General features: G+C 46.5%; 1 protein-coding gene across 1 annotated transcript in view; it reads right to left on the bottom strand.

Annotated features, from left to right (window-relative positions):
- The window catches only part of AGBL1 (AGBL carboxypeptidase 1), a 452,999-nt gene that overhangs the window by 320,785 nt on the left and 117,254 nt on the right, over window positions 1–14,960 (bottom strand). The window contains 1 exon segment of the mRNA XM_046009541.1: window positions 9,644–9,797. Within this exon segment, the coding sequence (XP_045865497.1) occupies window positions 9,644–9,797 (154 nt within the window).

Genomic DNA, 14,960 nt, shown 5'->3' on the forward strand with positions numbered 1-14,960 from the left:
GTGATCAGGAACTCTGGAAGGACGAGTCACTTTCAATATGGTGACCCAGCAAGGCAAAGAATCCATCACAAGAAGAAAGCAACCATGTCAAGCTATGGAGAAAAAGGGTTCTATCAAAGGAAACAGCAAATGCAGAGGCCCAGGGGACGCAGCTAGAATGCTGTGTGCAACGAACAAGAAGAAGATTAGTGTGGTTGAAGGGAACTGAGTGACAAATGGTCAGTGAAGGTTAGGAAGGTGTGCAGACCCTTGCAGAGGAGGGAAAACTGAGATTGTAGGAACATCACAAGGTTATTAATGTTCACGTGACCATGTATGCACCCATACATCTGGAGAAATCTAACACACGTGACTTGCAGTATGAACAACTCTTCCTTATGTAGAAGGAATTGCATCTTGAAGGCAGAGGTTGTTGGACGGCTGAAACAGGTGGCAGAATACGGGGCTTATGTTCCAGACGGTTTGGGGAGCAACTAGAGCTCTGGCCCTTCCTCCTCATAGGACTTTCCAGGACCTCAATTTCTGCCACCGAAAAATGAAGATAACAAATACAATTCTTTTTTTTTTCTTTACCTCGCAGAGCTGTTATGTGGAACAATGAATCATGTGTACATACTGTGTGAGGAGTTAATTCCCTTAAAAGGTATTAATTCTAGCTCACGAGCCTACTTACACAATAGAAAGTTCTGTGATTGATGTCAAAGGAACAGAGTACATGTTTCTGCCACAGTAACCACATAAGAGTCAACTCTGAGGGGGCGCCTGGGTGGCTCAGTGGGTTAAGCCGCTGCCTTCGGCTCAGGTCATGGTCTCAGGGTCCTGGGATCGAGTCCCACATCGGGCTCTCTGCTCAGTGGAGAGCCTGCTTCCCTTCCTCTCTCTCTGCCTGCCTCTCTTGTGATTTCTCTCTGTCAAATAAATAAATAAAATCTTTAAAAAAAAAAAAAGAGTCAACTCTGAGTACCCCGGCTAATTGAGAAAATTGTTCCGGTAATACAAATTTTGTTTTATTTCCCTCTGAAATAGAGGATATTTTATAGCATACTGACTTTATAATTATGTTTAGCCTGACTTCTTACGTAATTTGCAGGCCTCTGAAAATGAACATTTCCAAAACTGAATTCTTTCAGCCCCCACGGAAGCCCCGGTTCTCGTGTAGGCCTTGGTTGGCATTACACTGTCTACCCATATCCAGAGTCAAAACACTTCCACTCCGTGCCCCTTATCCCCACTCCTAACCAATCACCGAGACCTCTCACTTCTAACAGGGACATCTCTTGTACATCTGGACCCTTCCCTCCCATTTCTGTAGACGTATCCTCCCTGGAGACCTCCTTACCCGGCTGGATGACTAACCACTGCTGTTGTTTCTGGGGCACTCACTGTGGGCCAGGCCTGCTCCAAGCCCTTTACAATCTTCAGATTGCCCCAGGAACGAGGTACTAGTTATTATTCATAGTTTATAAACGGGGAAACCAAGGCTCAGAGTGTCTGAGCACCCTTTTCAAGACCACCAAGCCGATAAATGGCAGAGCCAGGATTAGGGAACCCCTCCCCCACACCCAGGGAGTCTGAATCTAGGGTCTAAATGCGTAAACACTCCTCTGTGCCAGGGTCCATGTCACCTGACCTCCCCCTCACTCTGGACTTCCCTCCACTTACTGCCACAGAATTTTCCTCCAAAACGAATCTGATCTTAATAACATCCTATTGGCCCATCATTGCCTACAGGAGACACTTCCTAACAGGAAAAATAACAGCCTTTACCCCTCAGCCCTAATGACCTTCCTCGCCTATCATCTGATCCCATAACCTATCCACCATCCTACTCCCAACCAGCATTGGTGCCCTGAGATTTTTCAGAGCATCGTGTCCAGGCTTCCCTGCCTCTGCAAATGCTATTTTTCCTACTTGAAAAGACACTCCCCAGGGGGGCCTGGGAGGTGCAGTTGGTTAAGTTCTGACTCTTGGTTTCGCTCACATCTTGATCTCAGGGTCATGAGATCAAGCCCCACGTCCGGCTCTGTGCTCGGCGTGGAGTCTGCTTAAGACTGTCTTCCCTCCCCTCTGTATGCACGCCCTCTCTCAAATAAAGAAACGAATACATAAGACACTCCCCCATTTCTCCGCATGTGGCGGTCTGACTTCTAGATACAGATGAAATGACACTGAGCCTCGGTTTTATTATTATACAACGGGCATCATAATTATTCTCTTCCTCAGCTCATGAGGGAACTCTGAGGGCCAAGAGGTATTATGTAAAAACTTTGTGAGACCCAAATACATACATGGTGGGGAATAAGCAAAGCTCTTCAACTGAATTGTTTTACAATCTTCCCCACTCCCTGCAACCAGCCTTGGAAGGAGAGAGGATCCATAGCCTTCTTTCTCTTGGACTGGTGAGGTGAAAATGGGAAGCAGAAAGGAGACAGTCGGCCAGTCAAGATGTCATAGATCTGAGGGTTTGTACTGAAAAAAGGAGAAGGTTATTGTGACCCCCTGTTTAAGTATGTAAAGACCTATAACGGGAAGAAAGACGAGGAAAAACTTCAAGATGGTTTGGATGAGTTCTATGTATTCCCCGTCATGTCTTCTCAAGAGAGATACAAATAGTTCTTCAAATGGTTCTGGCATTTCTGACAGAGGTTTCTTTGACAGCTGTGTCAGCAGAAGACTACCACACACACAGGATTTACACAGCTCGCCCTTATAGGTATAAGCCCCCCACAGAATCACATTCTACCATGCAGGTAAATGCTGTCTTCTGTCTGCTTGCAGTGACCTGTGTTTATCTCCCCCGGTCTGGGCGAACCTGCGTATCACCATGCCCTGTTAGCAAGACTTACACACACACACACACACACACACACACACACACACACCCCCTTCCCCTACCTCACACACAGGTCGTGAGTGCCTCAATGACAAGGATTAAATGGTATTTACCTTCATATTCCTAATACCTTCCGTGGGTCCGAGCCCTGGTTGCCTGAAGAGACAGAACTCCCCTGACAAGGAAAGGGCACAATTCAGTGTCTCCCTTCTAACTCCTTCTATTCTAAAGAGGTCCACAGAGAGAAGTCTTTATGTTCTTAGAGCTCATTTGTTAGTTCTAATATTTGTCAGAAGCAATGCTTTACAGAGAAGGAAAAGAAGAGGATCCCACCAGGTAACGAGAGATCTAAGGCCTCGGGCCACCTCTACCACCAGCCAGCGAGGTGCCCTGGACAGCTCAGGCCAAGCTTCAGTCCCTCCCTGGGAAGTAAGAAATCTGAACTCAGTGGTCTTTACAGATTTCTAAGCTTAAACATTTAGTGATCTCTTAGTAATCCTTGGCCCTACATGTCTGGTGGGGGCTAGGAGGGTGAGGAAAATAAATAAATAAATAAAACTCTCTGAGGAAGAGGTTTTCACTTCACTCAAGTTTCTGTTTTCCCTGGGTCGCTCTGTCCCTTCTCACCCTCCCCAGCAGAAAGCTCTGCTCTTCATACCTGATCAGGTATCTTGAAAAGAAACAAAGGCCAGAGAGGATGCAAAATGATTTGCAAAGAAGCCAAGAGGGGAACTCTGTAACTGTGTATTTTTCCACTCCGTTCTAATTTAAAACCACTTACAAGTGACAACTCCCAACCCGAGGCAGGTGCCGTGTGGTAGCTCATTATACCCTCGGGACCCCGTGTAAATCTTTTTTCTGAGAACAGCTATTGTCTTCCAAGGAAAAGCTTTTAGCATAATGGCAGGCTGAATAGAACATTGCTTTTGTGAGAATATTTTTAAGAAAAGAAAAGAAAGGTGTTCTTTAAGGACCACAAATGCAGCTTCTTGCCTCCCCCACCTCAGCCCCCCCCCCCCACAAAGAACAGCGCGTGCCCACAGGAGACCCTGGGGGTGCAGTGACATCGTCTCACCTCCGGAGACACGCAAAGGTCACGCTCTGCTCTTCTCGGTGACGACTGCAGGCTGGAGGTGTCTGTGGTGGCAAAAAATAGCAGGTCCGCCCCCTCCCATCCACCTTTGCCGATTCCTGGCTCCTCGGGAGTCACTGAGTCAGTCAGTGACGAGTCACTTCAACATGAGAGTTTCTAATAAGACAGTGGTGTCTTCCCTTGGAAAATTCCCACAGATTCGTCCCTACACTCTGGTAACTCGAGACCGGTGAAGACAACACTGTTTTTTGTTTTTGTTTGTTTGTTTTATTTTGTTTTAGAGAGAGAGAAAGCATGAGGGAGGTGTAGGGGCAAGGAAGAGAAATTTGAGAAAGAGAGAGAGAGAGCACAAGAGGGGGAGGGGAGAGGGGGAGAAAGAACCTCAAGCGGCTCCCGGCTGAGTGTGGGGCCCAGCGCAGGGCTCGATCTCACAGCCCTGAGATCATGACCTGAGCAGTCATGGACCTGACCCTGAGCCACCCAAGACAATATTGTTGCAGCGTCTGAATGCGCCATTGTCCAAAAGGGGGGAAATTTGGCAATAAAACTCCTGAAAAAAAGGAAACCTCCATCACAGAAACTTAGCTCCCCAAACTAAAAAGGGACCCAACCTCCTCTGGGTTGAAATGGTAATTTAGAATATGAGGTTGTGGGGGAGATGGGGAGGAAATGGAAAAGTCAACAGGGGCGCCTGGGTGGCTCAGTGGGTTAAGCCGCTGCCTTCAGCTCAGGTCATGATCTCAGGGTCCTGGGATCGAGTCCCGCATCGGGCTCTCTGCTCAGCAGCGAGCCTGCTTCCCTCTCTCTCTCTCTCTGCCTGCCTCTCTGTCTACTTGTGATCTCTCTCTCTCTCTGTCAAATATATATATATATATATATATATATATATATAAAGAAACCATCTTTAAAAAAAAAAAGAAAAAGAAAAGTCAACAAAGTGACGGCGGTCGTTCCTAAGCAGCGCCTCCTCCTCGTGCCCCTTTCCCAGGACTCTCCCAGTGAGGGCAGATCCTGAAGGGGGAGTCCGCCCCGGAACTGTGGGCTAGAGGCCTGGGGTCTCTTCCGTGGGCCCCCACCTGCTACCCTGCTGGCCTCCAGCTGCTTTTTCACCAAAGTGAGCCTTAACTTTGCCACCTGCAAAATACAGATAACTGATGGCAAGCGGAGGAAGGTCTGTGACCACGGAGACAGCCCTTCTGCAGGCCCGGCTAGGGGACGGCTGAGCCTCGGAGACACAGGACCATTCTCCTCTCTGGGTTTCTCACCCACTTTCACTAGGGTTTGAGTAAACAGTGACCTTCAGTGCAAATCCAAAAGCATACCCCGCCCCCCACACACACACGCACGCACTCACCCCGTCTGTGAAAAGTACATAAACTTAAGAAAATATGACTTCTCAACTCTCAACTTCTACATTGCATATTCGAAGCATCTGCTCACGGAAGTACTTCCTGACACAACGTATGAAGGATCTGACCATGCGAAGGGTAATTATGCCAGATCACTGCTGGTCGAGGGAACCTAGTCTCCGAAAGCTCTAGCAGCCAGCTTCCGGGATCGGTCTCACCTGCCACACCTGTCCCCAGACCTGCTCGGGGGAGGCCTTCTGCTCCAACCTGGCGGGGCCTCTGCACCTTTCTTTTGGATGCTGTCCACTCCGCACTCACACTCTGCTCTACAAATCCCAAAGGCGCAGGGGTCCTCCAACATCTGGAACCCTCCCAGGCAGCAAGGGCCTGGACCTGCTAATTCCCCCCGGCCTCATCCACTGAGAGCCCGAAGCTAGGATGAACTGTTTGTCCTTTTATAACGGTTCCTTTCATCCTGAATTTCTCTTCAAGCCTGTCTCCTCCGTAATGATTTCAGGGGCAATTTCTCAGACAACTTCCCTGTTCGTTGTTGCACTGAAAAGGTCAGAGAGTGACTGTGCCCTGGAGCTCTGCCAGCATTTTGGCTCTGAGGTGTGAAGTGCGTTTCCTCTCTTGGGAGCATGGAGAGGAGGCACCGGCCCTCCATTCTCCAGACAGCGAGAAAAGATGCACCAGGGAAACTGGGCTACCACTGAGCTGAAAATATATTTATCAAGAAAATAAGGCGAAATGTTTCCAGGAAAAATATCTTTAAAAAAAAAATTTCTTTTGAAAAATAAATCAAGCCAAATTAATCCTTCAAGGAGATTCCCTGGAGCCCAGACCCGGGGAAGGAGTAAAAGTAATCAATAAATTGTCCTGATCATCTCTAGGTCCAGGACATTTGGCCCGACCACCAGGGGATACAGCCTCAACTAAGGAGCCTTTCTCTCCAGGCCCAGAGCCACACTTTTATTTCTTGGGTTTGTAAAATAAGCCTGGGGATACCTGGGTGGCAGTCAGTTAGCCATCTGCCTTCCACCTGCCTTTGGTTCGGGGCATGGTCCTGGGGTCCTGGGATCGAGTTCCGCATCAGGCTCCCTGCTCAGCAGGGGCCTGCTTCTCCCTCTGCCTGCTGCTCCCCCTGCTTTTGTGCTCTCTCTCTGTCAAATAAATAACATCTTAAGATAAAATAAAATAAAGTAAAAAAAGTAAAATAAAATAAAATACGGAAGCGATAATCCTACACAGTGGAAAGAAAGTCTTTCAGTGCACGAACACCTCTGGTGAGTGGCAGCCACCGCACCAGAAACTAGCCAAACCACAGCTAAATACACTTGCAATCTGAAAGCAGCCTAGTCTCTGGGAGGGAGGAAGCCCGTAAGACAACAGTAGCTCTCCTGGAGGGAGGCTTGAGGTGCTGGCTCATTTGCTTGGCTCATTTGCTAAGTAAGTTTCCTGCCCTAAAGCAAGGCATCCCATTTTTGGTTCAAAGGGAGTTAAGTAGTTTTATTACTGATTTACAGGCATGGTTAATTGCAATTTGGAGGATAGGTGGTATTTATATTGTGCTGGATTTTTTTCTCTCTCAGAAACACAGCAGAGGCATATATTCATATGACATATGTACACAAACACACACACACACACACACACACACACACACGCACACACACACATTACCCTGCCAAGGAAGCAGATTATTCTGTATCCCAGAATCTGTAGCCCATTGTCCGAGACTCTGTTCCCAGCACGACGGCCCAGCCACGCCGCCGTAGCTCTGCACTGGGACCCGCCGGCTCTGAATCCTCTCTCTGCCCTGCCTTCCTGCCACAGTATCGGAAACGCCCCCCACACAAAGGTTTCCACTGGGTTAGGAAAGGAAAATAAAATTCACTGTGCGCAGGAAGAGGGTAATATACTTATGTGTTGTCAACCTAGTGTGAGTTACTTTAACAGCTACGCTAGCTTCTCGTGTGAGGACACGAACCTGGCAGGCGGGAAAGTTCTGGTTCAGAGGGGAACTGGAGCACCTCTTCAAACAGCTGTGTTAGGACATCCGTTGTGTGTACGAACTCTGGAATCAGAATAAAATCGGAAACTAACCACCATCGAACCTCCCCAAGCCTCCACTTACCTCATCTGTAAAATGGATGACTTCAACCATCATTACAAAAGATACCAAGCCGCTGCACAGTGCATACCAAGGTAGGCTGCCACTTGCCTTCCATGACTTGGCGGTAAAGGGTAAGAATGGTAGCGCAGGCAGGCCACCAGGCTTTGTCACACTTTAGCTGTGCGACCTCAGCTTAGTCCCAGGACTGGCTACACAATTTGCAGGACCCACTGCAACATGAAAACGCAGGGCCCCTTGTGGAAAACCTTTTTAAGAATGGAAGCAAGGTGCCCGGCCCTTCTTCTAAGCATGGGACTGAGCCAGTGTGCATTTGGCACACCTACAAAGAATGGCTCTCATCTGTCCTCTCTTGTGGGGCAGAGCCCTGGTTTCAGCTTGATGACCGCCACTTGCAAGTCTATTGTGCCCCAAGGAGCATGAACAGCACTCATGGCACCATCATCTGGGCCCTCCCCACTCCTATCTGGGATATTCCCTTTCTTTATAAAAGATTTTATTTATTTATTTGAGAGAAAAAGAGAAAGAGAACACAAGTAAGGAGAGGGAGAAGCAGACTCCCTGCTGAGCGGGAAGCCAGGCACAGGATTCGATCCCAAGACCCCGAGATCATGACCTGAGCCGAAGGCAGAAGCTTCACCACTGAGCCACCCAGGTGCCCATGGATACCTCTGAAGATGAACAACAGCCGGACCTACCAGCACTTTTTTTAAAAAAGATTTATCTACCCATTTGAGAGAGAGAGAAGCAGGGGGTAGGGAAAAGGGAGAGAGAGAATCCCCACTCGGACCCCCCGCTGAGCAGAGCCCGACCGAGGACTCTATCGCAGGACCCTGAGACCACGACCTGAGCCAAAACCAAGAAGCAGCTGCTTAACCAGCTGAGCCATCCCGATGCCCCTCGGCACACGTTTAAGAGCGGAAACTGTAGAGACACAGAGGAGAACGCACTTAGAATTACTAATCATACACAGCAGACAGAAATCAGCCTCCTCTGACTCCTAGAAGGGTGTGCCGAGATGTCTTTTCTTTCATTAACGGGACTATGTGAGACTGCCAAATTATTTAGGGATCTTTACCACGTTGCAAGTCCTCTCCTTAAAATGAGAAAGGATCTCTCTGGTTCTGACACCAGCACGTGCACCAGGGTCACCGTTCCCGAAAATGCCAAAGCAGAGGCAGCTCCACACCATGACCCCACGCTGGGTTCTCTCCCAGCTCTGGCTCGGAAACTGACGCTGCAGAACACAGGCTCCCCCAGACCTGCCGTCTCACAGCAACACCATCCAGCGAAGGCTGTGCCAGAAGGACTGCTGTTGCTAACGTCCAAAAACTACTCGTGTGCGAGCAGAGGGCTCCGTGGCTATTATAGAAATTGCTCTTAAATTCGTAAAACAGGTAAGAGAATTTTTGGAAAATCCCATTAACGCATGTTAGGGCCGCATTAATTCAGGTGGGATCATCAGTTGTTGATTACCCAGGCTTTTAAGCATCGATTGTCAGATGCTGATGGGATGCGAGAAATTACACTCTGGATCCACCCAACAGTCACCTAAAGGCCGTTAGCACGTCAGCGGGTAAGGCTGCATCTTCTGGGGATAAGCCAGCTGGAGTGTTTACTCCCCCGTCTTCTCTTTCATCGCACAAACGTCCCTGTATTGCAGAGCAGTCCTCATTCTGATAGGTTTTTCCTGCCTACCTAAGGTCTAAGATATGCCAGAGTCCACCTTTTAAAGCTAATTGGTTACACGGAGGTCACACTGGTACACAGGGCTGTAACATTTCGGGGCTGTGTGTGTGTGTGTGTGTGTGTGTGTGTGTGTGTGTGTGCGTGCACGTGTGTACCTGCCCGTGTGTTGGTTTGGTTGGACAGTTCAAGTCACGACGGCGCTTCTTCAGCCGGGACTCCAAAACTCAACTTCCTTCCTTGCCAGCCCTTGTCTGGCCTTGGGAGCGGTATCATGGCAGTGAGTTATGGGCAGAAGAGGGCCTGGCTGGAAAACGTGATGCCAGTGCCTCTCCCTGACAGTCTGCAATCAATTTTCTTCTCCCTTTGACAACAGGGCAACATTAATATTTAGTCTTCCTGTTGTCCCAAGAGTGCATTTCTATAAGACAGACCAGTCCCCAGCCCTTCACGAAGCTTCTGATCCCAACAGGACAGGGAGCATCCAAAGCTGTGACGACACCCCATGACCACCACATCATCAAAGAGGGTTGTCATCTTTTACTCACGGAACTGCTCCAGGTGGTCAGCACTACTGGACTCAGGCATGGCCGTGATGGTCATCAGTGGACACGAATTCCCTCCCAGCGTCTGGCAGAGCACGTCTTGGCGGAAGTAGACTTGCTTGGGGTTCACGCTTCTTCCCAAGATGTCAAGATGAGTCTGGAGCAGAGATGAAACAGAAGCGATTATGGTTCATGAAATATTTTTGACCATTAACGACAGAAAACAGCAACAGAGTTTATAATCATCTATCTCCCTGTAGGCTAGACATCGTTTTGCTCATCTGGTGTGCCCAATATTAGGCATTAAGTGATTAACAAGGGGGCTCTTCCTACTGGCTAGAAGTTCAGGGAGGCTGAACAGGAAACAGTTTTCACAACTGTCTGCGCAATAGAGTATCTGTTTGCGAGTCGCACTGAAAGCAAGAGGGCAGGGCATACAGCAGGCTTCCCAATATGGAGAGATTGTGGCCATGAAGACAGGACACTTGGGAACATGAGAAAGAGAACGTCAGAAGCGTGGGGTACTTGAGAACCAAGAGATATAAAGAGTGTTGTGAGCACATCCAAGGACAGTACAAACCATCGATCCACGTGGGATGCTCGGTGAGGAGAACAATGAGCTGGTAGTGACTCATTTCCATCCTCTACCTTCCCATTCACACACTCATTTAAAACACAGAAAGCCACAGAAATGGGTCAGCCATTGGAACTAAGAGCTCAATGATCTTTAAGACCCCTGACTCTATTTTCACTTGTTCGAACAGGGGTACTGATCAGGAAGAGGTTCAGAGATTTCCTCGCACCCCCGTTGCACACTCTGAGCACAGCGACATAGTAACCTCAGTAAGCAGAGAGAGAAGCTGCCTCCTCCTGCCCAGGAACGTCACTGTACAAAATGTATCCTTCCAGCTGAAGAGCTGACGTTTTCTCCATAATCGAGAAGGTATGAGAGCCAAGGGGAAACTGTACACCTTGTTTTTTTGACAAATGACAAGCCTGTTAGGTAAATGAAACAAACACGAATCCTATGAAAATATATATAAAATATTCGTAAAATGTGTTGCGAAAAGGGGAGCAGTGCCCTCAAAAAGTGAACGATGTGCTTGTGTAAAAAGGACTTACTTTGGAAGTGGCAGGGAAACTAACGTCTCCCCCAAAGATCCACACCCAAATCTTCTGAACCTGTAAACAGTTTACCCTCCATGGCAAAAGGGACTTTGCATATATATTTAGGATTAAGGTTGACTTGAAATGGGAAGGTTATACCACATTATTCATCTGAGACCAATCTAATTACAAGTGCTGAAAAGCCGGGAACTTGTCCCATCTGCAGAGAACCAGAGATGGCAGCGTGAGAAGGACTAGGCCACCACCGCTGGCTTGGAAGATGGGGGAAGCAAGCCAAAAGCCAAGGAACATGGTGTCCTCAAAAAGCAGGAAAAGGCAAGGAAATGAATTCTTCTCCAATAGCCTCCAGAAGGAACAGGGCCCCAAAACCTTGACTTTGCCCCAGTGAGCCCCATGTCGAACTTCTAAAGAGGTATAAAACAAAACAAAACAAAACAAATGCTTTATTGTTTGAGCCACTAAGTTTTGATAATTTGTTACAGCAGCAACAGAAAATTAATTCACAAATAAACAAGAAAAAGAATTTTCTAAACTAAGTAAAAATCCTAGCATTTGGGTAAAAGTACTCTATTAAAATACCTGAGTTACAAGGAAAAAGAAAAAGTCCCAAGGAAGGAGATTACCAGATGCCTCTGTGTAACCTTTCTACAAGCCTCGGGGATATCTGAAGATCTGACCCTGAGTCATATACTCTTTGCAAGTGAGATCCCAAATTATCTACCCCCACATAGCCTTCTGATCCTATTATTCCCTATCTGCCTCAACACAACTATGGTCTAGGAAACTCTTGCCCAGGAAACTATAAATCACAGATAAACTTATTGTTCATTCCACGAACATCTCATCAACTCTTCATCAGAAAGCAACAACTGACTCATTGATCCAAGATCCTTACAGCCCCTCTCCTCAAGATTCTTGCCTCACCGTGTCCCCCAATCTTAAACCACTGCATCAGGATCTTTAACAAACAAACAACAAAAAAAAGTCCTCTTAAAGAAGACTTTAAAGACGTAATAAACAGCCCCCCCTCCCCTTTTGAGGTGTTGTCAAGACTCTGTTACATTCTTCCTTGCAAGTATATTAGTTTCCTCTTGCTACTATAACAAATTACCATAAATTTAGTGGACAGAGGCAACACAAATTAATTATCTTATGGTCCTGGAGGTCCAAAGTCCAAAATGGGCCTTAATTGGCAAAAGTCAAGATGTTGGGAGAACTACACTCTCTCTGCAGGCTCTAGAGGATAATTCATTCCCTTGCCTTTACCAGCATCTAGAGGTCACATAGGGGCCTTACGTCATGGTGTCTTCTTCCATCCCCACCCCCAGCAATCCCATCGTTCCCACCTGTGCTTCCACGCTCGCATCTGCTCCTCTGATCCTGACTCTTCCGTCTCATGCTTTCATGCCTAAGGACCCTTGTGACGACCCTGGACCCAACCTGATAATTCAAGACAATCTCCCCATCTCGATCACATCTGCAAAATCTCTTGTACCAGATAAAGTAACATCTTCACAAGTTCCAGAAATGAACATGTGAACGTCTTTGGGGGGCAGGGGTGCTTTTCAGCCCAACACACCATGGTAAACGATAAACTCACGTCGGTCTTGGAAACAGGTTGCTCTGGTGATATTTCTGGGACGAGCATTTGACACAATACTAAGTAATGGAATTGCAAGGAGCCTGTCTAACCCAGATTCGAGAGAATTCAGCCGAGGCCCAGGTATCCAGCCAAGCCTCTGCATTCCATTCCTGAAATTGTTCACTGAGCAATAAGCACCAGATACTACTGAGATGCACTGGCTGGAGACTGGGAGGTAGTCTCACACACCTGAGAAGACAAGGTAACGAAGTATGTACACACAGACACACATAACCAAAAGGCCTATGAAGCTAAGTAGGTATGAAAGTTGCAGAAACCCTGCGGCCGAGGGTCAGCTTCATCTCTCGTGACCACACACTTCTAGAGCCTCGTCTTGTGTATTTGCCGATCTACCTAAAATCAACACCCCTACTCCTTACTGGGCAAAATGGGAGGTTGCACCCTACAATTAAGATTATTTTTAAAAAGTAGGTATGTGTGTTTCGTGTGTAGGTAAACCTACATATGTACATATATGTACACACACACAAAAATCATACTTGGGTTATACTTCCTTCTGCAACACCAGATGCCAAAGGAAAAAGAGTACTACGTAGTGTTTGAAAGTAGAAAGGACTGTTATCTAGTGAGCCTATAACCAGCCAAGTGTTCGTGCGTGACCACATGTACCATATATACTCGGAGGGGCAAGAGTTCAGAAAACATATCACCTTAACTTTACTGAAAATAGTAACTTGAAGACATACTTCATTTGCCCCCAAAACAAGCTAAAATACAATGTAATAGGACAGTCCAGTTAAACAAGGTGTGAGTTTACATGACTACTGGAAGCAGGGTTACTACATAATACAAACATAAAATACAAATACACAAATATAATCTAATAATACAAGTACAGAATGCAAATATAAATAAAATACAAATGTAAATATATCGAAATATAATAATGCCACTATAAAAAATAATTAGGTAGGGAGAAAATAAAGATTATCAAATCTTAGTATCATCATCCAGTTTTAAAATGAAATTAAAAAGAGATGTGCAGTCACGTGTCAGAATGGTTAAAATTAACAACTAAGGAAAAAACAGATGTTGGTGAGAACGCGGAGAAAGGGGAACTTTCTTACACCCTCGGTGGGAATGCAAACTGGTGTAACCACTCTGGAAAACAGTATGGAGGTCCCTCAAAAAGGTAAAAACAGCTACACTATAACCCAGCAATTACACTACTAGGTATATATCCAAAGGATACAAACGTAGTCCTTTGAAGGGGCACCTGCTCCCTAATGTTTATAGCAGCAACATCCACCATAGCCAAAACAGGAACAGAGCCCAAATGTCCATCGACAGATGAATGGATAAAGAAAATGTGGTGTGTTACTCGGCCATCAAAAGAATGAAATCTTGCCATTTGCAATGACATGGGTGGAACTAGAGGGTTTTATGCTAAACAAAGTCAGTCAGAGAAAGACAAATACCATATGATTTCACTCATATGTGGCATTTAAGAAATAAAACAGATGAACGCGGAGGAAGGGAAGGAAAAATAAAATAAGTCGAAAACAGAGAGGGAGGCAAACCATAACAAACTCTTTTTTTTTTTTTAAGATTTTATTTATTTGACAGACAGAGATCACAAGCAGGCAGAGAGGCAGGCAGAGAGAGAGGAGGAGCAGGCTCCCTGCCAAGCAGAGAGCCCGATGCGGGGCTCAATCCCAGGATCCCGGGATCACAACCCAGGCTGAAGGCAGAGGCTTTAACCCACTGGCCACCCAGGCGCCCCATAACAAACTCTTAACTCTAGGAAACAAACTGAATGTTGCTGGTGGGGAGGGAGGTGGGGAGATGGGGTAACTGGGTGATGGGCATTAAACTGGAGGGCACTTGACACAATGAGGCCAGGGTGTTACATGCAACTGATGAATCACTGAAACTAATAATACACTGTATGTTAATTAAATTGAGTTTAAATTTAAAAAAATTTAAGAGCGATGTGCAGGGGCACCCAGGTGGTGCAGTCTGTTCAGCACCCAGCTCTTGGTTTCTGCTCTGACTGGGATCGCACAGTCATGGGCTCAGTTATGTTTGTATTGGGCTCCATGGTCAGTACAGAGTCTGCTTAAGTTTCTCTCTCCTTTTCCCTCTACCCTTCCCCATTGTGCGCTCACTCGCTCTTGCGCTCTCTCTCTGTCAAATAAATCTTTTTTAAAAAGTGACAGGCAAGGGAAGAGAAATTAAAACAAAATATGAACTTTCTTAAGGTACACAGACATAGTGACAGTGTATCACCCTTGAAAACAGAAAGGCAATATAGCAAGATGACTAAGAGGGTAGGCTCTTGCATCAAACCGCCTTGATTCAATCTGAGCTGTGGAAGCTGGAAAAGGTATGTAAATTCTATACTTAGCCTCTTTGTGACTCAGTTTTCTTATCTTTCAAAGGGATATAAAAATACCCACCTCATTCAGTGGTTGCTATAATTTAATGTGTGAAAAGTGCCTGTCACATAGGAAACACTCAGTGTTAGCTGTTATTACTGATAGAGAAATATAGGCTCAAATATGTTTTTTAAGAACAAAAGGGGAAACA

The sequence above is a fragment of the Meles meles genome, chromosome 6, assembly GCF_922984935.1.
Source record: "Meles meles chromosome 6, mMelMel3.1 paternal haplotype, whole genome shotgun sequence".
NCBI classification, from domain to species: Eukaryota; Metazoa; Chordata; class Mammalia; order Carnivora; family Mustelidae; genus Meles; species Meles meles.